Below are 24396 nucleotides of genomic sequence, written 5' to 3' on the forward strand. Positions count from 1 at the left end.
AAACAAACAAAAACCACAAACACCTTTGCCATATAGCGAAACAATTTTCAAAGAAAGTAATTTGTGTTAAGTCCTCAGAACGAGATAACATAACGTAACATGTCCTTTCTCCCTTGTATTTTGCATGCTTCAGAATGTGACTAATGAAGAGCAGCCGACTGCCGTGATCTGTGCTGCCCACCACTACATGCTGTCTGCCCCCTCCTTCTCCCCCGTGCCAGTCAGGGCAGAAACGGTCGTACAAAGTCCTAACTTGGGGCAGCAGTAAACTCGGACTGCGGATTTTATAAACCAGCTTTGTTTCCCATAGACACTACCTATGTCTGAGAGAGGCAGCAGCAAACGAGCTCACAGGTTACAGGCGCCCTGCCCTCTCCGTATCCCCTCTGCACTTTCCCGGCCCGGCCCCAGGACCCCGCGGGCTGCCTGTCCCGGCAGGGCCAGGCGCCAGGTACCGGCGCCAGGTACTGCCGGTGTCCCCCGGCTTCTCGGCACCTCGCTTCTTGCGGAGGCTGCTCCCGGGCTTCACACCGAGCGCGCCGCCTCCCGCCGCCCCCCTCCCTGACCACCTGCCACCGCCGACGTCTCGGGGGCTCGGTCCGCCCCGCTCACCTTCTCCTGGCGCCCTCCGCTCCGCCACCGCCCCGCCGGGCACAGACCGACAGGCTCCAGCCGCGCCCCGCTTCAAAGCGACCGCAGAGGGGCCGCGGCCGGGGCGAGGCCGCCCCGGGGCAGGGGCGGGACAGCCGGTACCGGCACCGGCACCTGCGGCGGGGGGGAACGGCCCCCACAGACGCAGCCGTGGAGAGCGGCGGCGCGCGCCAGGAGGGCTCCTGAGGGGGCACGCGCCGGGGGCTCGCGAGGCGGGGGCACGCGCAGAGTCAGCGCGCCTTTCGGCATTCCCCCCCCCCCCCCCCCCGAGTGCGGGGGGACGGGCGGGAGCGAGAAACAGAGTGTGAGAGCCCGAATCAGCCCGGGAGCCGTTTCCCGCGGCCCTGGAACACCGCCCGGCTGCCCAGGGTGCCCCGAGGGGCTGCCCCCGGCAGAGGGCAGCGCCGTCGCGCCAGCCAGACACCCGCCCCGTCGGCCGGCGCTGCTCGTTTGCAGCTGCTCGCCAGCCAGGAAGGGGCAGCGGACGGGCGGCTGCAGGGGGGTGCCTGGCACAGCCGGTCCCACAACAACGAGACTTTAGCGGCTGCCGCGTGGAGGGACACCCCGTGGGTGCCACTGCTAGCAGCTGCTGTGTGAAATACACACGCGTGTGTACCCCACGGAGTGTCGCCTCTCCGCGTGTAACAGCGCGGAGGGTTCGCAGGAAAGCGCTGCCACCCTATCATGTAGACAGGTGCTGCTCTCTCGCTATGTGGCCGCTCCCCCTGGCCCAGGACAGCCGTGAGGAGCCCCCAGACGATTCCCTCATCTCCGCTTGTCTCTTGCCTTCCTACCGGAGCCCGCCGCGCCCGTGCGGGAATGCCGCTTACGGCGGGACGTAAGCCGCTAGCCTACGGAGGGAGGCACACACCAGGCAGAGACCTGGCCGAGCGCTTGCCGATGAGGGTCGGACCGCCCAATTGGACCACGCCGGCCAGCGGTGGAGAGGAAAAGTGGTTTGAGCCATAAGACAGGGCCAGGGCTGGTACCGGTCCGTGGCACCGACCTGCCCGGCTCAGGGAGCGACTCCGCTGCTCTTCATGCGCCCATCGCCGCTCCCGTTCCGCGCCCTGCGAACCCGCGGGGATACGGCGCGGCCGGGCACCCCATTGGCTGTTGCTAGGTGACGTGCGCCGCGCCACGTGACCTGTGTTAAATGCCGTCCCGGCGACGCGCGGCGCCGCAGAGCCCGTCCCGCTGGCGGCGGCGGGAGCGCGGCTGCCCGCCCCGACCTGGCCCCGCTGGTGCGGAGCTCAGCGCAGCACAACGCAACGCGGCGAGCATGGTGGCGCGGCCCTGACCGCCTCTCCCCGGTGGGGACGGCCGCAGGACGGCGGCGGCCCGTGCCCCGGCCGCAGGGGGAGAGGGATGACCGGGGTGCTGGAGAGCCTGGTGCCGGATATGCACGCCAGCCAGATCTCCGCCAGCAGCTACCAGCACGGTGGCTTGCACAAGCCGCAGGAGTCCCCCACGCTGCCCGTCTCCACGGCCACCGACAGCAGCTACTACAACAACCAGCAGCACGGGGCGGCGGGCGGGCCGCCCTACGGCCCGGTGGGCCCCTACCCCTACGCGGGAGGCGGCACCGCCCCTTACTCCGCCAAGGCCGGCTACGACCTGGGCTACACGGGTGGCTACGGCTCTTTCGGTCCCTACGGCAGCAGAACTTCTCCGGCCAACAACGACTCCGGTACGTCCGAGACCCGGGGTGCAGCTCTGAGGAGCTGGCGGGAGCCGGGCGGCCACTCCAGGCCCGGCGATGAGGTGGTCGGGACTCGGGATACTGGGTGGACCGGGAGCGCGCTCGTCCCCGGCGGGCCGCCTCGACGGGGTGGGCGTGATGCCGCGTTGCGGGCAGGGCTCGGGGAGGCGGGAGCGCCTCTCCTTACTGGGGCCGATGTTTCTGCCGTAGCAGAGAAGGAAGACTGCGAGCCAGAAATCAGGATCGTGAACGGGAAGCCGAAGAAAGTGAGGAAGCCCCGAACCATCTACTCCAGCTTCCAGCTGGCGGCTCTGCAGCGGCGCTTCCAGAAAACCCAGTACCTCGCCCTGCCCGAGAGAGCAGAACTGGCGGCCTCCCTCGGCCTCACCCAGACCCAGGTAGGGCTCTCCCGCCGCGGGGTGCCCCGCCACTCGTCCTCCGCGGGATCGGATGGGACGGCTGGGGGAGGGGAGGGGGATGCGACCCGCGGTGCCTTGACAGGCCCGGAATTCCAGTGCGGGGGAAGCGTGCGCACCGACGAGGCAGCGCCGGGACTGCCCGGGACTGCGAAAGCTGCTCCTCCCTGCCCCGGCGCCGGGGCGCCCCGGCGAGGCTGCGGCCTCCTGACGCCCCTCTTTCCTGCAGGTGAAGATCTGGTTTCAGAACCGCCGCTCCAAGTTCAAGAAGATGTGGAAGAGCGGCGAGATCCCGGCGGAGCCTCCCCCACGCCGCAGCTCCTCCCCTCCGCCCCCCACATCGCCCCCCACCTGGGACTTCCCTCCGCATCCGCGCACGGCGGGCGGCACCGCCAGCCCCAGTCCTGCCGCAGCTTTCCTCGGGAGCTACTCTTGGTATCCCCCGGCGCCCGGCGGCCCGGGGCACCTGCCGGCGGCCGCCCCCCTCCCGCAGCCGACGCAGCCTCCGCACCACCACGGCGGCAGCGGCATTTTCTAGGCGCCGCAGAGACTTTAGCCCGAGGGGCTACTGAGGTGCAGCACTGGTGTTTTGGTGAAGCCTGGCTCCGGCCGTCCCGGAGGAGAGGAACCTGGTGTCTGCGCCCCATCCGTTGCGCTGCCGGCGGCGGACCCCGTGTGCGCTCGGCCCCGTGGGGTCAGCCCTCCCGCCGCCAAAATAACCATGCTGCGGAACAAGTACCCAGCTCCCCTCCTGCCGTCCTCCTTCCTCCTCCCCGGCTTCTCCATCCAACCACCGGTGCAGAACTTTGGTTAACTTTATTTTTTATTTTTTTAAAGTCGCTAGGTGCCTTTGCGGAAAACCTCACGTTGATGCTGGGGATTAAAGAATAAAATGTTAAAAAAAAGATAAATAATTTTATATGTAGATTTAAGACAAGAGCCTCCCGTGGATAAGTTATCCTTTTTAGCCGTGATCGAAACCGTCCGGTGAGGGGGCTGGGTCGCAGGCGGCGGTTGAGGGGAGATTTCCGCCCGCGCGGTGCCTCCGGGCGGGTTTCGTGACCCGATGGGTCCTCCCCGGCGAGGGCGCCGAGCCCACCCCTCCGCTCATCCCCCCATCACCGGCAACCCAGCCACTGGCCCTGCCCCTGCGCCGTTTGATGCATAGAGTCGTGGGAAAAAAAGGGAAAAAGGAAAAAAATTTAGGGGGGGTATTTTTGGTTATTTATTATGGAGAACTTAAACACTCTTTTATGTTTCTTTTACAATAAGCAGAGATTATTTAAATAAATTATTGTTTCCATGGTGCCCGCGCTGAGTTTCTTTGGGAATGGGGGTGACTGGAGTGTCGATCTGTACCCCGGCGCTCACTGGAGGGGTGAAAAGCTGCGAACCCTCTACCCCCTCCCCATGGCAATTGTTGCCGCAAGCCGGCGACCTCCCCCCTTCGTCCTCCCCTCTCCTTCCCGTCTACGGTAAAATCTCGCCCCTGACAGTCTTCTCGGCGAGGCTATGAATCACTCAGCGCTCCCGGCAGCAGCCCAGAGCCGCCCCCCCTCCCACCCGCCGCCTGCTGGCGCCAGCCACATTTCGCCCAGGACTGGGTCCTGCCGCCTCCCAGCCGGGCCGAAGGGGTTTGGGGCAGGGCCGTGTCCGGGGACCGGAGTGCTCCTGCAGCCGGTTCCCGGCCGCAGCCCTGCCCCGGGGAAATGTCGCCTCCCCCTCGCTGTCGGTAGCACCCAGGCCGGGAGCCTGCGTGGGAGCATTGTCTGGGCCAGAGCTGGTGGGTGCCTCCGAGCCCTTCTTGTGGCCCTTCGAGTGCTGGAGGCACCGGCTGGGCCTCTTCGGGCTGTGCTCCTGAAGGGCTGGACCCTACAGTGCGTACTCCTCTGGGATGTAGCCCTCCAGGTTTCACCCTTCATAGCTGAACCCCTCTGGATGAAACCCCGAGGGCTGGATCCCTCCAGGCTGCACCCCCTCCAAGTTGCATCTCTTCGGGATGGAGAGGTCCGACCTCCCCGGAACGCAGCCCTCTGGGGGACCCCATACCCCTCCCTGCATCCCTCCAGGCTGAGCCCCTTTCTAGACTGCTGTCCTTGGGAAATGCCCCCAACCTGTAATCCTGACCGGTGTAAACCTCTGGGCTGCACCCCTGGAGGTCCCGGTGTCTGAAAGAAGAGAGCTGTGAGGGGAGTCTCTGCCCCTTGTCGTACCGAGGGTCCCGCCAGCCTGGGAGGGTGCGGGGGAGAGGGACCGGTGCGGAGGATTCCGCTGCAGACATGATGATGAAGTGGCCCAGGCCAGATCGCTCGGGGCAGGGAATGTGCAGCCCGGCCAGGATTCTGCCTCCAACCTTTGGCATGAGGAGGGGGCTGGGAGGGGGGGGCAGAGGAGTGAAGGAGGAGTGAGGGAAAGAGAGGAAGAGGGGGGTGGAGGACGAAAGAGGCGGCCGCAAATGAGGCGAGAGGAGGGAGCGGGAGAGACAAAGGGGGAAGCGGCAGCTGCCCATAAGCTCCGGCACTGCCCCGGAGGCGCGGACGGGGAGGACACCCCAGAGCCGCACCGGGAAACAGCGGCGCCGGCCCGTCCCTCACCTCTTCCCTCCTCCACTCCCGCCTCGGCGACCATGAGGACACAGCGCGGCAGAGGCCTCGGCCGCTCGGTCCGGCCGAGGGGAAGGAACGGCGGGCGGCGAAGCGGGGGAAGGGGTGGGCACGGCTGGGGCTGTGGGCACGGAGCGGGCTGGGTAGGGAAAGGAGTGGGGGCCACCTCCAGAGACAGGGGCACGCGTGGCGAGGAGCCCACAGCCCCGCGGACTGACAGGGGCTGCTGTCGTAGCAGCGTGCCGTGGCCCCGGCAGGGGTGTGTGTGTGTGTGTAGGGTGTCTGGGACCCCCCTCTGCCAAATGACAAGTTTTGCTAAACCCCTCGTCCGGGATGCAGGAGAAAGCCGTGGGCCCGGGGCACGGCCGAGACGGGGACAGCCAAACCTTCCCCTCACGCCGCCACCCCGCCCCATCGTTTCTACAGGCGCTTCTCTCTGTTAAACAAACACACACACACCCCAAACACCTGCCCCTTGTCCACCCGTCACCTCCTCCCCGTCCCTCCTCTCCCATGGACTCCGTCCCTGTGCAGCGGTGCGGTGCGGAGCCTGGTGCGGCCCCGTGGGGTTGGGCAGGATGCCGACAGCGGGGGGGGGTTCCCGGGAAGGGGGACGTATATCAGCGGTCCGGGAGCGGAGCACCCCGCCCCGGGACGGGATAGACGGCTGCCCGCCCCTGTTGCCCCTCGCGCCTTCCTTCTCCTGTTTGGTTATTTATTACTTTATTACTTATTTATTGGCATTTATTTGCTGCCCGCTGTCAGCGGCTCTCCCTGGGCTACCGGCACCTGGTGTTTATGTGAGTGAGGCTTTTTGAGCTTCACCCCACAGCATCCTCGCAGCTTCCACAGCCCTTCCAGGCTCCTCATTTCTCCCGCCGCTTGCAGGGGCTCTGCATACCGGTCATAGCATGCGGAGGGGATGCACACCAGCGCGCCGCACCTCCAGGTGCACACGCATAGGTCTGTGCGTGTTTGCAGTCTGCTTTCGCATGTTCTCTTTTCCTGTCCGGTAGGACGGGGCGGGCACCTCTCTGAACCAAGTGCCCCCTCTCAAGGCGGCAGCTACGCGGGGCTCGACCGCCCGGGGCAGGGACGAACAGCCGAGGGGAGAGAGCGCATCCCCAGCACTCTACAACGGGTTGGGGGCGGGTGGGACTGGGCCGATTCCTCCCCACGTCCCAGGGCCACCGCCTTCCTCTCCCCCCCGTCGGGCCCGGCCCCAGACACGGGCTGCTGAGGGGGCCGGTTCCGGGGGGCGACCGGGGTAACAGGGAGGCTCCGCCGGCAGCCCGGGCCGGGGGGGTCCTGGCCGGCAGCCACCGGGCGAGGGGCACCCGGTGCCTGCCGTCTCACGGGCGGGGCCGGCAGGGCTTGTGCCGTGGGTAGGCAATTTACTCATTTGCCCGGTGAAAAGAAAAAGCACGAGAAATTAAATTAAAGCGGCTCTGGCAAAAGGAGTTATTTGAGGCATGAATGTCTCCCCTAAAGCTGCAGCAATCATGTGGCATTAGACACTTCCGGAATCCTATAGCCAACTTGAAAAATCCCAGACCCCTTTTTTCCCTAATTTTTGCTCTGATCTGTAATTTTATCCACATTTGCACTAGTTTGAGCATTCTGGCTCTCCCATCTGAAAGCCTGCAATTACTATATAATTCTTCGCAATTTCACATGTCCTAATATGGACTGTAATTTTTGCGCAAGACAATTTCCTGCTATTTCAAGCATCAACATTGTCAAAGTTGTATGTACATAATAAATGGGAATATCAATGCATAGTTTTTAGCATAACATCTTGACTCCTCGATAATTATATCCGTTCGGAGCCTACGCAGAATTAGCCTGAATTGCATGGTAACTGCTGCTGCTTTAAAATTTTTAAAAATTACTCATAATTTTCCCAAAGATTACCAAGATCTCGAGTGCACAATGTCATCAGCGTAATGAAGAGTAAACATTTATGCTAATAATCTGCAATTTTTTTCATCAGCTATAAAGACAGAGGCTATATAGCAGAAAATTTCAGTCATATTCTGCAAGAGCAGAGCTGCAAAAAGGCTGCTGCGCTCGCTCAGAGGCATGTGCATCTCTGGGGGATCTCGATCCACATTTGCACTCTCAGGATATTATTATTGTGATCGGCTTCTTCTTCCTTTCTTTTTTTTTTCCTCTCTTTCCCTTTCTCTTCCCTTTCTCTCTCCCTCCCCGATCCTCTCCCCTTCTCTTGCTCACACTCTCGCTCCTGTAACTTTCGTAGCAAAAAGCCGCGTCCGGTCCTTTGGTGTGTTGTAAAGCAAAGACTTGTGCCCAGAGCCTCAGGGACTGAGGCGGCAGGTAAGGGGGGCGACACAGGGGCTACGCGAGGGAGCGCACGGGGCGCGACATGGACGGGTGCCCCTCGCGGGCCGCGGAAGCGGGGGGAAAGCAACTGGCACCGGCTCCGCCGGCCCCGGCTCCCGCAAAACTTGCCGCCGGCGGCACCGGGGCGAGGGGCGGGAGCGGGGCGCCGGGCCGGGCAGGGGGAATGCCGCGCCGGGAGCCGCACCGAGCGGCGGAGCGCTGTGCGGGCAGAGCGGCGCCGGGGCGGAGCGGGGGCACTCGCCACCCGGGGCTTCCGTGGGGCCGGGGACTGCAGCCTCCCCGGCGCGATCGTTGTCCGTGGTGTGCGTTTGGCCGTTCCTCTCGGAGGGGAGCGTTGCTGCCCGGCTCCCAGGCAGGAGCCGGGAGGTGGGCAGGGACGGGGGGGGCACAGGCGCCGAGGGGGGGACACATGGCACTTTTTCACAGGCGGGAGCAGGGCAGGCGGGCGGCGGAGGGGGAGAGGAGCGGGAATTTCTTGTCCCTCTCTGTCAAACGAAGGGAGCAGATTCCGAACGCAGGCGGGCTCGGGCTCTGATATTTGATTTTTTCCCCCCCTCTAGTTTCAGGGGCCGCTCTGTGCTCTGCAATTAGATTGACACATGTACAACATCCCCAGCCATTCAAGGGGGTTCGCAGGGACACTCCAAGGGGATTTTTTTTCTTTTTCCTTTTTCTTTTTGGGTGGAAGATATTAAAGAGGTATCTGTTGTTTGGCAATTTTGCTAAGTCTGTCTTCATTACTTCAACATTGTGCATTTGCTAATTTGGAAGCCCCTTCCTATTGACAGCTCTGCTCCATACACCTGCAAGCAATTTGCAGAGCTCCAATATAGGAGAATTGCAGAGATGGCAGCTCGCACCTATTTTATGGTGTTTTTTTTTTCCCCTTCGCTTTTCTCAATGCACAGCAAATTTGGCTTTCAGTGCGTTATCTCTTTTGTTAATGCAAAAAGATTCCCTGGGCGAAAAAATTGCTCATAATTACCAGAGAGATGGGGAAACTGCATTAGAATAAATAAACCTGAAATTACTGTAATTATGTTGTGTTTGATGGGCTCGGCTTGTAATCAAGAAGAGAATACAGTGAAATGATGCTGACCCTCTTGGGTTTGCAGCTGTACGCGCACTTTGGGGTCTTTTTTTGCAAAAAAAAGAGTCATTTTGATCATCATTAAGCTGTGTGTAACCTATTTCAGAAGTGTTTGAAAATGAGGGGCACTTTTTTATTTTTTTTCTCCCCAACAAGGAAAAAATATATCCCAAAATTACATTTTGCCATTTACAGGCTCATCCATCGGGTTTTGTTTGCGGGGTGACAATTGTTAAAGGTATAATATTCGAAATCAGGATTTAAACATTGTAATGAGGTATTGTTTCAATATAAGCACCTTTGGATTATTCATAGTTTAATTAATATCCTCATTATGAAAATCTTCGAATCAGGTATTTGATGAACTACTTGTCAGCAACAAGGCAGAATTAATTAGGCCTGTATTGAGATTAACATTTTCAAATGTACAATTATAATAGCCTCTAACTCAAGACCGCCTCGCTGAGAGAAAACTAATAATTTCTCTATTTGAACTGTTAGCAAGACGTTATTGAATTAGGGGAAGCCAATATATCTTTAAAGCGTCCCGAGCTGCTTCACTACCCCATTCCTGTCCGGTCAAAGCAGTCTGGTCACTGGCTGAAGGCGCCGCAGAAGCTGCGCGGGTCCCGGTGCGCGGCGGGGCCGCAAGAGCCTCTCCCGCTCCGCTCGGGGCTGCGGGGTGCTCGGGACAGGGCTGGGGCCGTGAGGCAGCGAGAAATGCAGCTCCAGGAAGTGTTTTCGGGGCAGAACCGCCGTGGGCCGCCGAGCCGCATTTGCGCGCCTCGGGGGATGCTGCGCTGCCGTGCACCGGCTGTGCGCAGACCCCGCGCTCTGGGCAGTGAGTGCAGGATTCGGGGAAGTTGCGGGTTGCCCTCCGGGTTGCACACTCCGCGGAACATCCGCGCCGGACCGCGACCGGCTCCCCTCCGCTCCGCAGCGTTTCATTCCCAGTAGCGCGGGGAGCTGGAACAGCTGAGCCCGGCGCTGGGATACCCGCTGCGGCCCCCGGACGGCTCCGCCGTCGAGAGGATGAGCGGCCCGGCTGCCGAGGCCGGCGCCGTGGCGGTCCCGTCCCTCCCGCACCCGCCTCCCAGCCAAGGAGCTCTTCCCGGCCTCTCAGTGGAGGGTCCCGTGGCCCATCGCTACGTCCTCCGCCGGCTGGCTGGGTCCGGCCGGACATACCCGGGGACCGGCTTCGCGGCCAGGGGCGGCCGTCCCCTTCCCCCGCCTCGCTTCCCCGTTACGGCCACCGCCGTTCCACCGCGTAGCGCGGAGGCTGGCCCAGGCCACGAGACAGGGATCACGCGTGTCTCTTTTTCCAAACCATAATTTTACTGTCTCAAAGAAACTTTATAACTTATGTACAAAGATTTGTGTGGTTTTCGATTTTGTTTCTGTTTTTCTTTCCTTCCCCAGATACAAAGCAATAAGTTAACATTCTCAATATAAAACTAAACTTTGACATATAGAACACTAAACACAGCCGAGCGCAGTTTATCACATCTTCCGAGTTTCACAAGTAAAATGTCAAGATCTCAGTACACAAAGCATCATGTTTTACAGCCACACGAAACGGAAATTATAATAATAATTAAAAAAGGCTAAATTTGTGCAACATGTTTACATAATAATAATATTAATAATAATAATAATAATGAATAAAATATGTACAGCGAGTAGCTCCTGCACGTCGGTTTGTGCATTTAGACTTCGGGCCATCTTTGCGCGGAGAAGCCTGGCCGGGGCTGCGCGGAGCTGCGCGGGTGCTCCCGCCCGCCGTCGCCGCCCTCGGGGCTCTCGTTCCGTTCTCCGCGCCTTGCTTCACCTCGGCACCGCGCTCGGCAGCTGCTGCGGCTCCACTTCCGAGCACCAAACAACGCGCACGTATTCCCTTTGTTAAATACGCGAGAGATGCAAATCGGGCTCCAACCCCTCCACAGCAGCGAAGTAGAAAAGTTCTTGTAAAAGTTAAAAATCGCGCCTTCTTTCGAGGTGGTTTATTGGGGGAGGGGGAGTCGGGGGCCGAGTGTGGTTTTGTTTGAATTAAACGGTGCGTCCGTCCGAGCAGTGCACTCAGTGAACTGAGTTTGTTTCTGGCGCTCTCATAGTGGTAATTTAAATCAATAAATAAAACCCCTGTCTTCCCCTTTTAACAACAACAAAAAATATACAGATGGAGAGTGAAAGGTACAGAAAACGTCGAGGGAAAGAAGCTCTGGACATTGTACAGCTTCCTCCCCCCTTGCAATTGAAGAGACCGTCAGATCGGAGTAGCAAATAAATGACCTACATTTCAACAGACACAGACAGACAGACAGGACAGAGGAGAGGGCTTCCCCCCTCCCAAACATCTTTTTCCGATTGTCCCACAGAGCCGCGGCCGCCGCTCGCGGTGCTCTCGGGCTGGTGCGCGGTCGGTGCCCGGGGCCGCCCGGCAGCTGTCAGCGCTGGGAACCGGCCGCATCGCAGCTGTGCGCTCCCGCACCGGGCTGTGGGGCAGCGTCCGGCGGCTGGACGGGCAAGAGACCTCCTGCTTGGTTGTTCGCTTGGGTTTCCTTTGTGTTTTTGTCCTCTCTCTCTTTCCCCCGTTATTATTTTTTTCCTCATTTTCCCCTTTCCTTTTATTTTTTTTCTGAATTTCTCTCTTTTAAATTTTTTTAAATTATTTTTTTCCGTAATGTTTTCGAATCTTTTCGGGACCGATGGTGCTTGCGGTAGGGGAAAACACGTTTATAATCACATCAGCTGCGGCTGCTGCATAGCTTCTTGGTGGGCCGAAGGATACCACGACGTGTAGCTGGGGATGTAGGTGCCCGGGGTCCCCGACGAGGCCTTACCGGAGGCGGAGGTGGTATTCCATACCGGGGGCACCGGGGGCGAGCTGCCGGAGAGAGCCCTGCCGTTGGTCAAGGCGCTGCTCTCCAGGGCGGCCCCTCCTTGCTTCATCAGCTTCTTGAATTTAGAGCGCTTGTTCTGAAACCAAATCTTCACCTGCGAAGGGGAACGGGCCAGGGCTCAGTATCCCTCAGTATGGTCCAGCATCCCTCCCCCACCCCACCTTCCCCGCCGAGGTCCAGTAGACCCAACACCCTTCGTTTTCCCCGGATTCTCCCCCTTATCTCCCAGTGGTTGCTGTGCCCTTGGCCATTTTGTGATGCTAAACCACCCGGTAAGACTCTCCCGCCCGCCCCGTCGCGGAGGAGCAGCCGGCGCCGGGGAGGCCCCTCGGGGGCCTTTGCGGCACCGGCTGCTCCTCCGCGTCGGGGCGGGCGTCGCGTTGGGGCCTGTTGTGACCCGTCTGCATCACGCGTGGGGACAGGGAGAGGACAAGGGAGAGGGGCCGTCACTATCGGAGCTATACCTGGGTCTGGGTGAGTCCCAGAGAAGCTGCGAGCTCGGCTCTTTCGGGGAGAGCCAGGTATTGAGTTTGCTGAAACCTCCTGTTCAAAGCCTGTAGCTGCAAACTGGAATAAATAGTCCTGGGTTTGCGGATTTTTTTCCCTTTCCCATTAAAGCGAACTTCCCCTCCTTCCACCACAGTGCTTTTCTCGGATTCGGCCCCTACAAACAACAAGCGATGCAGAATAAATAATAATAATAATAATGGCAGAAATAGTAATAACAGCAGTAGCAGCAGCAGCAATAGTAACAATAACAGCAGCAACATCAACAATAACAATAATGAGAAGGAAGAAAAGTGAAGCTCGACTAACACTAACAAAGGCTCCGGGCTATTATGGCAGCCCGGGCTTCTTCCCAGAGAAAGTTTGCTATTTTTACAGGCTGCAGTTTAGGTTTAATTACCCTTAATTGCATACATTGTTTATAGCGCTACGCAATAAATAATTACGAAGACTAATACGTGCACATCTGGGTTGATTTCTTTTCCAGCCAGGCATTGTGTGCTCTGTGTACTGCTCCCCTGTGATCCTCAGCCTCTCCTCACTCATATTTTGTAATTTAATTTCATTTCCCCCCCCCGATAGATTTTGTTGTGTTTTTTTTTTTTTTTTTTAATATACGAGCACCCTCCCTCCCTCTTTGCCTTCCCTCCCCTTCCCCCCCCCCTCCCCAAAGCCGAGTGCACCTACCTGTCTCCTCTAACCGGGTCTGAGTCAGGCTGGAGCTGTTGGGGTAGGACTGCACTGAACTGATGTAGGGGTTGCTGGAGTGGCTGCTGACCGAATTCACATAGGGGTAGCCCAGCGGTCGGGAGAAGGACGAAGCTGTGCTGTACGAGCTGTCAGGCTGAGAGTGGCCCGCGGAGTGTAAACAGTGCATGGAATAGTGTCCGTGGGACATGGGAGAAGGAGACATTTGCTGGCTGGGCGGCCCAAACTCCATAAAGACAGCCTTCCCTGAGACGGGGCTATTTAGACTCTCTGGCATGGTAGTCATGGTCATTTCTTGTCGCTTGGTCTGTGTGTGTGTTCTCTCTTCAGCTTGCCTTTTTGGGGTCTGTTGTGTTTCTCAGAACAGAAAAGAACCCAATTTAAGCGGAACAGGGTTTTTCACTTTCCATTCATAAGAAAATGGAGTTTGTCTCTTTGAAAAGTCTAAGCATGATGCTGTAGATCTACACAAACTCGCCTAAAAGCTTTGACTCAGCCAAGCCTATGAATATTCATGAGCTGGCGGAGCTGATTGGTCCGCCGTCTTGCATAATCGCTTTGGATTGGTCCAAGGCGCTCGGGGCTCGCCCGGACCCCGGTGAGCGCGGAGAGCCGGGCTGCCAGCGCCGCGCGTCCCCGCGCGCCGGCCGCACGCCCCGACGGCACCGCCGGCTCGGTTCGGCTCAGCCCGGCGGCCTCCGCTACGCCGGCTCCCCGGCACCGCTCCGCGGCCGAAGCAGGGAGCGGAGCCGCTGAGACTCCCTGCTCCCATCGCGGGCCGCCCGCTCCCCCCGGAGGCGACTGAGGGCTCCCAGCCGGAGCTCGGCAGGAGGCAGCGCGCCGCTCTCCGCCCTTCTCCTCCTCCCCTCGCCGCGCAGGAGGCGCGGAGAGGACGGCAGCCGCGCTCCACCAGCCCCGGCGGGGTGAGGGCCCACCTTGCGAGACCCGCAGACAAAGCGTTCGTCCCCTTGCCTGCCCGGCCTCGCAGACTCCGCGGGCAAGCAGGGGCTCTCCTCCCAGGCTCAGGGCCGCCCGGTTGTTGCCGTTATTGTCCTTAAAGAGAAAAAAAGGGTAAAATTCCAAGGAAACAAAACTCGCCCTGTCCAGCCAAACGGCGCATTTGAGCTTAAAATGAAAACTTCCGCGTGCGTTAGCAGTAAATGAGGTGGGACTTAGGAGATCCTCCCCAGAAAGCCCACGATGAATCCCAAATTACTTTGTTAGATAATTAGAAAGTGTTGGTAATTATTTCTTTCATAATTCAGCGGTGTGACTGTAACAGGAAAATGATCTTGTGAAAGTTCACACGTGCAGATGTATTAGTTACTGATTCATTTGATTAAATGCTAGTCTCAAGTGCTCTGATCCACAGCTGAAGGCGGCCCCATTAGCATAACACTGATGTTTAATTTTCATACGCATAATTAGCCATATATTTAACACTAATAGCAACATGCAGCCTTCCAGCATTAAACAGCCTGGGATTTGATCTGGCCTGGGCTGAACTTTCCCGGTTACACCTAGGCTGTCTAGGGTGCGCAGTTATCAGGGCATCGCATCTATGTAATCAAGTGCGTTTTGGCAAAGGGGGATCACCAATAAAAGGGAACATTCAAAACAAATCGCGGCGCTGATGCTGCTGATGTCCCGGACTGCCTTCCACCGCCACCGGGGCTGGGGCACCCCGGCAGCGCCTTCATACCGGGCTCGGGCTCCACCCGACAGCGCCGGTCCTCGAATCAACCGTCTCAGGGCTGCGCAAAACCTGACAAGACCGAGCCCCTCCGCTCCTGTTTCTCCCCCCCTTTCATTAGCGCTCTGTCGGTTTAATTGCCCATTTCCTAACGCTTCTTTTACTTCCTCTCCCCCTCCTTTTGTTTCCTTTTTTTTTTTTTGCTCACGATGCAAAGTTCATTCTCACGAGGCGGCCGCGGCTCGGCGCGGGAAGGGGCGGCAGCGGTGTGTCCCCACACGGACCCCTCCGGCAGCCGACTATGGCCCCCGGCCACGTAAGTGACCACCCGCGGCGTGTCTGCGCGTTCTCCGAGGGCCGACGGGGCGCCCCGGCAGCTCCGGCGCCTCCGCCGGCCTCGGGTCCGGTGGCTGCGGAGAGGGGGAGCTGCTCTGTGCGCACCGGTTCTGCCACCACTTCCTCCTGTTGTCCGGGCGCTGGCAGGTCTCGGGGCGAACCATAATCCTGCCGGCCCAGCCAAAACCCCGCGGACCGGACGGCGCGGTTCTGCTCACACCCGTCCTCCATGCAACGCCGACCCTGGGCAGCACAGCTTAGGCGGGCACAGAGGGACCGCTGAATGCCCCGACCCCTCGGGGGCGACCGCCCCGTCGGGGCTCCTGCCGTGCTTGCCCGCAGGGGTTCCTGTGTGAAAGGCTTGTGTGAGGAGCCGGCTGTCCCCGCGTAGCTGAGGCATCACTTCTGTCTCATTCATAATTAGGATTACAAACGTGCGCCATCAATGCCAGCGCCTGGCTGCCACCGCTCCACCGCGGCCGGTAAAAGAAGCAGTCCCGTCAGTTATTGAGGGAGTCAGAGAAAACATTGAATTCCAGGAGCTGCCAGCAGCCTCCTTAACATCGGGCTGCCCAGGGGGTCCTTGCCCCCAGCTGCCCCATTACCGTCTCACCCCAAGCCGCGGCAGGGAACCGGGGAATCTCGGCACCTGTGGTGCCATCCAGGGGAGCCCACCCGCCGGGAGGTGTCTCTGGTGTGTCGCCAGGACTCGCGGGACCCGCAGCTGCTCCCAGCGCCTCGGGGTCTCCGAAAGTAAAATACCCCCTTCCCCGTCCGTCGAGCAGTGCTGGGGGTCCCTTGCCTCCCGCGGCTCAGCGCGCTGTTTAACCTCTGTGTATTTGTAAACTTGTTGGCTGCATCGTTTGTTTTTACAGGTTTTAAGGCTTTCCAAGCTCCTCTCGGGGAGGACGGAGCTAAGGGCTGCCCCGCGGTGTTAGCCGTGTTCTGGTGGGGTCCTGCTTTTTGAAAAGATGCTGTTAGGAACTATTAGAGCTGACAGCTCGCTGTACTCGAGTGAAAACAAACAGCAGCATAATGCTGTCAGAAAGGGGCTTACTTCTGCCCTGAACCACCGAGGGACCCGGGGCAGAACAGCCCCGGTCGCCTGCATGTGGCAATCTCGGCACAGGACAGCATCTGCCTACAATTAAGGGCAAATTATTTGTACCAAAACCGCACCGCTGCTCCCGCTGATCTGGGGCATTTCTCTATGTCCCTCACTGATCTCCAAAGCTACCCCGCATTTCACAGGACAGGGTCCTGTTCTAGTAGCTTCTCAATACTAAAGCCAGAGCCGTCCGACCCGGTTGGGCAGTCAGTAACCGGCAAAATTCAAACGACCCCCCTCACCGCCTGCAAGCCCGGGGCAGCACCGCAGGGAGCGCGGGGCCGAGTGCGACCCCACAGCTCATGAGGAGCATTAGCTCCAAACTCCATCCAGGAGCCAGGGCACCCTCCAGACCACAAACTCCTCTGTTTCTGTTAAATGTTTTCATTGCTGAGTGCCTCTCCCTTAACTAACATGGGCATCGCAGAGCAGTGATTACCCCAAACCGGCTAATTCTTCAAGCAGGTCAATTATTGATCTCCAGAGAGGCACGCTTCGCATCTCATTTTTAATCACTTTTTTCTTTGTGCTGTGCAAAGAGAAATTAGCCAAGGCAGGAAGGAGGGGAGGGGGCTGCTGTTGGGAAGGCTGTGGGAGAAGAGGTGGCTGCTTCTCCTGCCACCCTTGGGAACTTTTTTCCACCCCAGAAGTTACAGCCTGGGAAACAACACTGTGCCAATCTCTGTGTAGACAAATTGACTCCATATCTTAGCTATAAAGGGAAAATCCTACGTTCCCCTGTCCTCTCAGCTGCACAGAGACCGTGTCATCTGATCCGTGTTTGTCCCACACAGGATTTGGAAGAGAGGGGACCCGCTCTCTGCCCCTCACCCCAAATAACCCAAACCCTTCACACTCACAGGCTGTGCATGGCTGCTTCCAGGGTCACAAACAAGCCAAGGGACTTTATTAAATCCTCATCAGCTAACACACGGAAAGGTCTATGTCCAGAGCCAACCTCTCCAGCTGCTTTTTCTGTCCTCTGCTGTGAGTTTTGCAGCACCCATTCTTCACAGAACCTACAGAAATCCTCCTCTCTTCTAAGTGAAACTGGAAATCCCAGAAGCACAGTGAGTCCCTCCACTCCTTGCTCCATCTTTAGGCTTCTTCCACCAGTTTAGATAGTATTTCTGCTCCTTCTGAGGTAATCACAATGGTATGTTCAAACTGTGCTGATCTGAAATGCACATTTAGCAGTTATTAGGGGACAAATGCATCCACCATGTCCATAACACTCACCCGGTTTTGGTGGTTTTTTTTCTTTTTTGGCTGTCAGTGATCAGTTCTACAGCTTTAGGAAAGATCAAAAAAATAAATCAGGCACCTTTTATTGTCTACAGAAATTGCAGTCCATTTATCCTTCAGAATCTTAAATTCGGGGGATCCTTCCATTATTATTGGCTCTGCAGTAAGAAAAACAAGATGTATTCCAAAGTTAGTTGTGTGGAGTGTGAAGCAAGCATGAAAGGAGGGGTCCCAGCAGGTAGCTCCCCTTCTGCACTGGTCCTGCTCCCCTGGGCTGGCATTCCCTTGCAATACTAAAATGGGAACTAAAGAGGAAGACATCAAGGTAGAAAGCTGCCCATTCCTCCTTTGTAAAAGCAGGGAATTTTAATCAAGCTTTAATTAAGACCCCGTGGATAATAACCAAAGCACCAACCACACTTATAAACAGCAGATAGTTTTAAATATGTGAATTTTTTAAACAGGCTTAAAATGTTCATTAAATCAGCAAAACAACAATTTTCTTATTTCCCTCTAATTGCCATTTAGCCACACGGTGCGAGAGAGGGCTTTTCCCCGGCGGCTCTCTGTGATTGGTACCTTGCTGGCTCAGCCCGCGGCCCCAGAGCCTAGCCGCAGCCCCGCCGGGCAGCGGGCGAGTACGAGCCACCCCGTGCTAATGCTCCCCGGTACACCGCAGCTGCGGGGACACGGACCCATCCTACCCATCCTTCCCACCCTTCCCATCCCCCACAGCCCAAGGGGGGCGGCAGAGTCTCTGCCTTGTCAAAAATACGCTTCCAAAATATAATTTAGGAGGATTTATAATAACAATTTAATTTTCTAAATCTTGTCATTTGGAAGCTATTTCACTCAATCAGTTCCTCAATGCATTTAAAAAAAAAAGATATCTTAATCTTCTGCTTCCTAAGGGGTCAGTGTCGCCAACATGCCCCTATCTGCACGGGTATTTCGATATCCCAATAAAGAAACGGTCCGGATCTGGGTTGCTCTGTGTGTGCTTTTTAAAAGAAACCCGTGGCAGAGAGTTACTAACCTATTGTGAACGCCATTCCCTCTTCCATTAGCAAATCTCTGTCATTGGCTAAAAAGAAAATAAAAATGCGGTTATGCCTGTTGGGTTTTTGGTTGTTGTTTTTTTCCTTTTTAATAAACGCAAACAGCATTTGGTTTAACCCCCTTTTTTGGCTCGCAGGTACCGCGCACGCCGGTCCCCGCTATGAACCGCAGCGTCGGCCAAAAGTGATCCCACCTCGGCGGCAGCAGCACCGCCCGAAGGCGGCTCCGTCCAGGCCGGATCCGGGGACTTTAACTTTTCGGCCGAGATTTTTCTTTGCCCCGTAACAAACTTTGCCGGCACGGTTCAGGCGCGGGGGGGGGATGTAGGGGTACGAGGGGTGGTGCAAGGGGGTGCCGGGCCACGGACCACGGCGGATGCCGCCCGGAGCGGGGGTCAGAGGCGGTCCGCGGGGCTCTGCTGCCCCACGACTTCGTTAAGTGAGCGTTTGTCCTCAAAAATACCCGCGCGACTCTCAGAAAAGGAGGCCGGGTCTGCCCGCCAGTACCCAGCGTGGAACGCCCCCCCCCCCCCGGGGAGCCCCGCCGGGACCGGCAGCGTGCCTGGGTGAGAAAGGGGCTCTGCTCGTTTTACCCCCTCTCCTGGAGCCGTTCCATCGCCGGCGGCAGAGCAAGCGCGGGGGGCAGTGGGGCCGCTTACCGTGGTGCCACACCTCGGGGTGCCCATGAAAGTACGACCCGATGCCGTGGCCGACGAAGAATGGGCAGACCTGGAAACCACCCTGTAGTGCCACGGAGCTGCAGGGGCAAAGAGGACACCGTGAAGGAGTGTGGCCCGACCACCACCTCTGCCAGCTCCGGGTCTTGCCACCACACTGGTATCGGCAGCAGCATCACCCAGCTCCCATCCCCAGCACTGGGTCACCACTTTGTGCCTGCTCCAAAAGACAACAGCCGTCGGAGCTAGCACCGGTGAGCCATTGTTAGGTTTCAGAGTGAACATGCCTGCCAGCAGAGGCTGGTAGCTTCTGTGTCAGCCCTGCTGTCTATGCAAGGTGGCAGCATATCATGCCCCTAACTGGTGCTGGGTAACCTTTTCCAGAAGCACACTGGGAGCTCATTTTAACCTGGGACAGCTAAATGGCAGCCAAGTCATGCAGCTGAGGCTCCAGCACACCACCAAACTGCAGCCTCTGCCTCTGCCAAGCCCTCCCTGTGTGCACAGTCCATGCTGGGTTGTGTATTCACTGTCTGCACTGGGTTTTCTGCAGGAAAAGGGATTCTTGCTGCCAACAGGCAGAGTTAAGAGCCTTCCTGATTCCTTTTTGGAATACTGCAAATATTCTGTACCAAAATGTATTGAAACTCCAGCAAATCTATTCCTGATAATGAGCCCATCACCAAACCCATCAGTTGCAAGACAAAAGCATCATAGTTCATCAGTTCTGCCTGGGAGATCTGTCCTGTTCTCCAGGGCCTGCCTCAGGGAGGAACATCTCTGAGAGCTGCCTGCAGGAACACAGCCAGGCACTGATCCCTGCCCATGTCAGGAAAGCAAATTCCAATCCTAATCCCTAAAAAAGGTATGTGGGGTGTCCTCTGGCTGCTGGGCTACCCCATGTCTGCAGGCTTCACTCTCAGACTCTGCCCTTACTCAGGCAGCAGTGCATGGGGTGGCCTAAAGGCTCAGCCAGGAGGGCTGCCACATTCAAAACAAATGTGCAGAGGTTTGGGGGGGGCTGGAGGTGGATTAGAAGTGACAAGGAGGCTACCCCTGTTCCTGCAAATGATCCCCATACTATTTCTAAAATCAAACAGGAAGGCACTTAGCCTGAAAGATTTCACCTACAACATTAAAAGCTTAATTTGATTGTTTTAAATCAAACTTGAAATTAAAAAAAATTCAGGTTTGCCTATACTTAACTGTAACATGTTTTCTCAGAGTTTGACTACAGGTGGAAAAGCAGAAAAGTTAAGAAACTCAAACAAAAGTGTAAGCTCTCACAGAAATCAAAGCATGTTAAACCCTCCAGGAAGGCTCTCAGGTGCAAAGTGGCCTCAACTTGCTGTATGCAGTTAATCCCTTTGCACACCAGGCTTCACAGACCCTGCAGTGCTTGCTCCAGTGCCTGTGGGTCACCATCCCAGAATTTAATGCCACTGCAATTGAGGGACATGGTGCTCCACCACAGCAAAATGGCAATGAGAGAGGAGTCGGGTCAATGGTTAATAATGCTGCAGCGTTCAGACCTTAAGAGCACATTCTAACAGGATTTGTATATTAGCTTTTACCCACCTACTGCCCTGATACAAAGACCCATCACATTTCATTCATTAACTCTAGAGAAAATGGAATGTCAATTTTAGCTGCCTCCAAACTCCTAAGTATTGGCAAAGAGGCTTACCAGTAAGGCTAGAAGTTTGGCTTCATTTGGTTGTACCCAAAGCCATCTACGTGGAAAAAAAAGAACTGAAGGTTTATGCAGCAAAAAGTCCTACATAGAGATGGAAAACTTTCTCCCCTGCCTTTCTAACACATTGCCCACATCTGGGTCAGAGACTTGGCCTGCTGGCTATGACAATACTGAAGGCCAAGGAAGAAGCACAGGGAAAGGAGCCAGAAAGCCAGATTACTCAGAAACATACACAAAATGAAACGGATGGGTCTCTGGTGACCAAGCCCAGAGCAATGCAGGTAATGAGTCCCATATGGGTGAAGCAATTCTCTGAAGAGATATGGGAGAAGCCATCCATGCAACATGTGATAAGCTTTTCTTTCACCTTCTTCTGCAAGCCTTTTTGCAAGAGGACAAACAATCCCACTGACTACTCAGCTTTGCCGATGTCCTTACATGGCATTCCTGACCACTGAAAAAGCATGGTTGGTTTATGAGATGTTTTATATTATTACAGAATTTCCCCCCCAGAAATACCCATCTTCCATAGCAAGACAAAGCTCTTTTCTGTGCAGCTATTCTTCCAGGCACCATGGCTACATACTTTCTGTGGGTAGGGGAAGCTCTTGCCCCAGCACTCAGCTGCTGCTGAGGAGAGTGGCAGTGGCAGCAGCAGCTGCGTGTTGAGCACCGGGTGCAAGAGCACTGAGGTACACAGAAGGCAATGTTAAGACAGCATCCTGTCCTCAGATGGTGAAAGAAGTGGTTCTCATGCATTTCAACAGCAAATTCTGCCACTTTCTTGCCAAACAGCTTGAAAACAACTCTGTTGGCACCAATACTTCAGTGGTTGCTGTCTGTGATCAAAATAAGGGATCTTGGAGCTCACAGGGCTTTGACATCGGTGCTGACAGACATCCGTGCCCCTCCTCCTTCCCACTTAATAATGTCTACATAGAGAGCTTGGGTATTCTTTACATAAAATGCAACGTGGCCAATGAACCTGAAGTGACACACAGAAAACCTGTGGAGAAAATAAGCTACAGGTATGAAACTCAGCCACATTCAATCTGGCTTTAGCATCTGCATGCGCTTCAGAAGCACCTCACAGGGAATTTCACTCCACAACTACTAGCTTTACTTTGGAGTATTTAAAAATCCTAGTGAGCTCATTCATCCTTGTGCAGTTACAGTAAAACACGCAGCTTTCATAAAAACCCAAAGCTACTAACCCCAGCTACAACTTGCAAAAGCAATCCTGCAAACGTACACATTGGCCCTAAGTGCTGTCAGGAGGACTGTGAAACAGCTCTGAGAGGAGTGAACTGCTAATCTTGGTCAGCCTCTCCAGCCTCCAGGATTCACAGGCTGTGGAATCTGATTAAAAATCAAGATGCCATGGAGTGGATAATTTTTGCACAAGTTCTGCCATTTGCTGCTGACAACAGCTCAACATTTTGGTTTCACTGTTTCACTGCCCAACTCAGGACCTGTCAGTGTGGGCCTTTCTTTCCAGCTCTTCCTAGAAGGTAGCCTTACAAGATTGCAGCCTCAGCTCCATGTGCTGCACCTAGCAGACAGGCAGCATAAGATCAGGCATCCAGAGGAGTCCTGACTGCAAGTAGGAAAGCAGTGAATGTGGAGGCAGGAGTTGGCATGGCTGAGCTGGGCTACCTGGCATCTGTCGTGGGAAAGGAGAGCTGCATCGCTGGGTGGATGCACCAGTCTGCCAGTTCCCCTTGGCTGCTGAATCACTTCCAGAGCAAAGGCTGGGCAGTAGAGCCACGCCACACTGACAGCATCAAGGGGGGAAAAAGGTTCTTCAAAACAGCCATTGTCAAAAATACCCATTGACACATTTACCATCACACAGTTTATTCTTTGAGCCATGCTGCACACCTGGGCAGAGGTGAATTGGGCAGGAGTAAAAGAATAATCATTTAATGAGCCCAGTATTTGATTTTATGTTTTGCTGCCATGTGTTCCAGCCCAGTGGCTGCAGAGTCAAAAGTACCTGCAGTGCTGCTCCTCTTCTGCTGATGGCAAAGCCAGGCAAAGTATCTGGCAATGGGATGGATTGGCAGCAGTCAAACTGGTAAAGGAACACCACTGAGGGCCAGGCTGTTCCCCTAAACCCATAGGCAGAGTTTTTATATGGTAATATCATGCTTCTGAGAATGGACAGAGACAGGAGAGTTGGGTGCCAGTTCCCTCCTGAGTATCCTCTTCCCATGTTGCCAGACAACAGTTAATTCTCCAAAAGGAGGGATGAGTCTGGAGATGTGCATTGCTGTCCTGCCAGCAGTCCAACAGGGAAATTGCCACAAAGCCACAACAGGCAGGACTGACTCTTACAAAGCTCTCCTTGATACTCTGCAGCCTTCTCTGAAAGGAGCTCTTGGGTTATAAATCCCTCCTGCTAAGAAGCTGAAAAGCAGGTTGAAAGAATTTCCTTAGGGGGCTGGCCCTGTACAGATAGCCTCTAGGAACATCTACAGGATAACGGGCAACCCAGCTCCAGAGGAAAAAAAACATACGCTCAATCTTAGGACTGAAACCCCATGTTTTGGGGGAAGGGAGAAAACCAACCCAAACCTGCATTTTCTTTTCTTTTTACCAAATATTGTAATTTTCCTCAAGGCAAGTCTGGTACAGTATTCTAAGCCCTCACAGGAAACAAAGTGAAACAAATCCTCTTTTTCTCATTGACAGAAACCACTTTGGCCTCTTTGATGGCATAAGGGAAGAATTTTGCTGATCAGACAAGATGGCACAGACAGCTTTGCTACTCGGGCTGAACATCCTGGTGAACTGATTCCCAGCTAGGGATGCTTGCCCTACAGTGTCTGCTTCTCTCCCCAGGGATAAAACAGTCCTGCAGAGAGAACAGCATGACATGAATGGCTGAAATTGCTAAACCTGTCTTACACTTTTGGGCACTTGGGAACACACTTGGGAAACACTGAATGAGATGAGACCTATGAGAATTGTTTTCTTATCTAGGCATTTTATTTTTTTTTAATTAGAAGTAATAGTGTTTTTCTTATCTATATTGCTAGCAAAATGACAACTGAATGGCATATTTGCCTTTTTTTCTTTTTTAATTCTTGAAAACAGAATTAGTCTAAATGAGATTTCCTCCTGATAAAAATACCCATTTTGAATAGTATCATATTATCCAATTTAAGAAACTACAAAATTCTACTGGGAAAATATTAAAGTATTTTTCTCTTAAACAATAATATTAGAGTGAGGGAATGCACAAGTTCAGGGATTCCCTATAATAACAATAAATGTTGAGGTATAATTAGTAATATTTTTGAAAGCCAACAATTGTTTTTTGAAAGAAAGGTACATTTTAGTTTCAAACTGGAACACAAATTACTGTATTTTTCTTACAATAGTGCTGAACTTTTATTTGAGGTTCTCTGTTTCTGAAAGCAGACATGATGGATTGAAATAAAAGATAATTTATTGCAATGCTTACTTTCAAGTGCAGAGAGAAGCAGTGTAATTGTAATTTACAGTAGCTGTCAAGGAAAATCTATCACAGATGACATTAAAATGACTTATTTTGCCTGAGCCACTTATTGTTTAAATGTGCATAATCTGATAGAAACAGATTTTTTTAAATCTGCTTTATATTGTTCTAAATTAATA

General features: G+C 55.3%; 3 protein-coding genes across 5 annotated transcripts in view; 1 reads left to right on the forward strand and 2 right to left on the reverse strand.

Annotated features, from left to right (window-relative positions):
* The first annotated feature begins 1848 nt into the window (after positions 1–1848).
* On the forward strand, positions 1849–4067 carry DLX2 (distal-less homeobox 2). 2 transcript variants are annotated; one of them, XM_034065451.1, is made up of 3 exons: positions 1849–2341; positions 2564–2751; positions 2999–4067. In XM_034065451.1, the coding sequence occupies exons 1-3, from the start codon at positions 2020–2022 to the stop codon at positions 3305–3307; spliced, it is 819 nt and encodes a 272-aa protein (XP_033921342.1). In that variant the 5' UTR covers positions 1849–2019; the 3' UTR covers positions 3308–4067. The 2 variants fall into 2 exon arrangements, with proteins under 2 accessions (XP_033921342.1, XP_033921343.1); XM_034065452.1 differs by having other exon boundaries at positions 2567–2751.
* Positions 4068–11421: 7354 nt separating this feature from the next.
* Positions 11422–13394, reverse strand: DLX1 (distal-less homeobox 1). The gene is made up of 3 exons (XM_034065585.1): positions 12921–13394; positions 12191–12390; positions 11422–11820 (listed from the first exon to the last, which is right to left on the reverse strand). Exons 1-3 carry the CDS (start codon positions 13231–13233, stop codon positions 11566–11568), a joined length of 768 nt encoding a protein of 255 aa, XP_033921476.1. The 5' UTR covers positions 13234–13394; the 3' UTR covers positions 11422–11565.
* Positions 13395–16509: 3115 nt separating this feature from the next.
* Positions 16510–24396, reverse strand: part of METAP1D (methionyl aminopeptidase type 1D, mitochondrial) — a 49114-nt gene continuing 41227 nt past the window's right edge. For both annotated transcript variants that reach the window (XM_034065423.1, XM_031052357.2), the window contains exons 7-10: positions 19041–19138; positions 18360–18407; positions 17403–17481; positions 16510–17255 (exon numbers count right to left, since the gene is read on the reverse strand). In XM_034065423.1, the coding sequence (XP_033921314.1) occupies positions 17177–17255; positions 17403–17481; positions 18360–18407; positions 19041–19138 (304 nt within the window). In that variant the 3' untranslated portion in view covers positions 16510–17176. The remainder of the gene's footprint in view (positions 17256–17402; positions 17482–18359; positions 18408–19040; positions 19139–24396) is intronic.

This window comes from Melopsittacus undulatus, chromosome 8 (genome assembly GCF_012275295.1).
Source record: "Melopsittacus undulatus isolate bMelUnd1 chromosome 8, bMelUnd1.mat.Z, whole genome shotgun sequence".
NCBI lineage: Eukaryota > Metazoa > Chordata > Aves > Psittaciformes > Psittaculidae > Melopsittacus > Melopsittacus undulatus.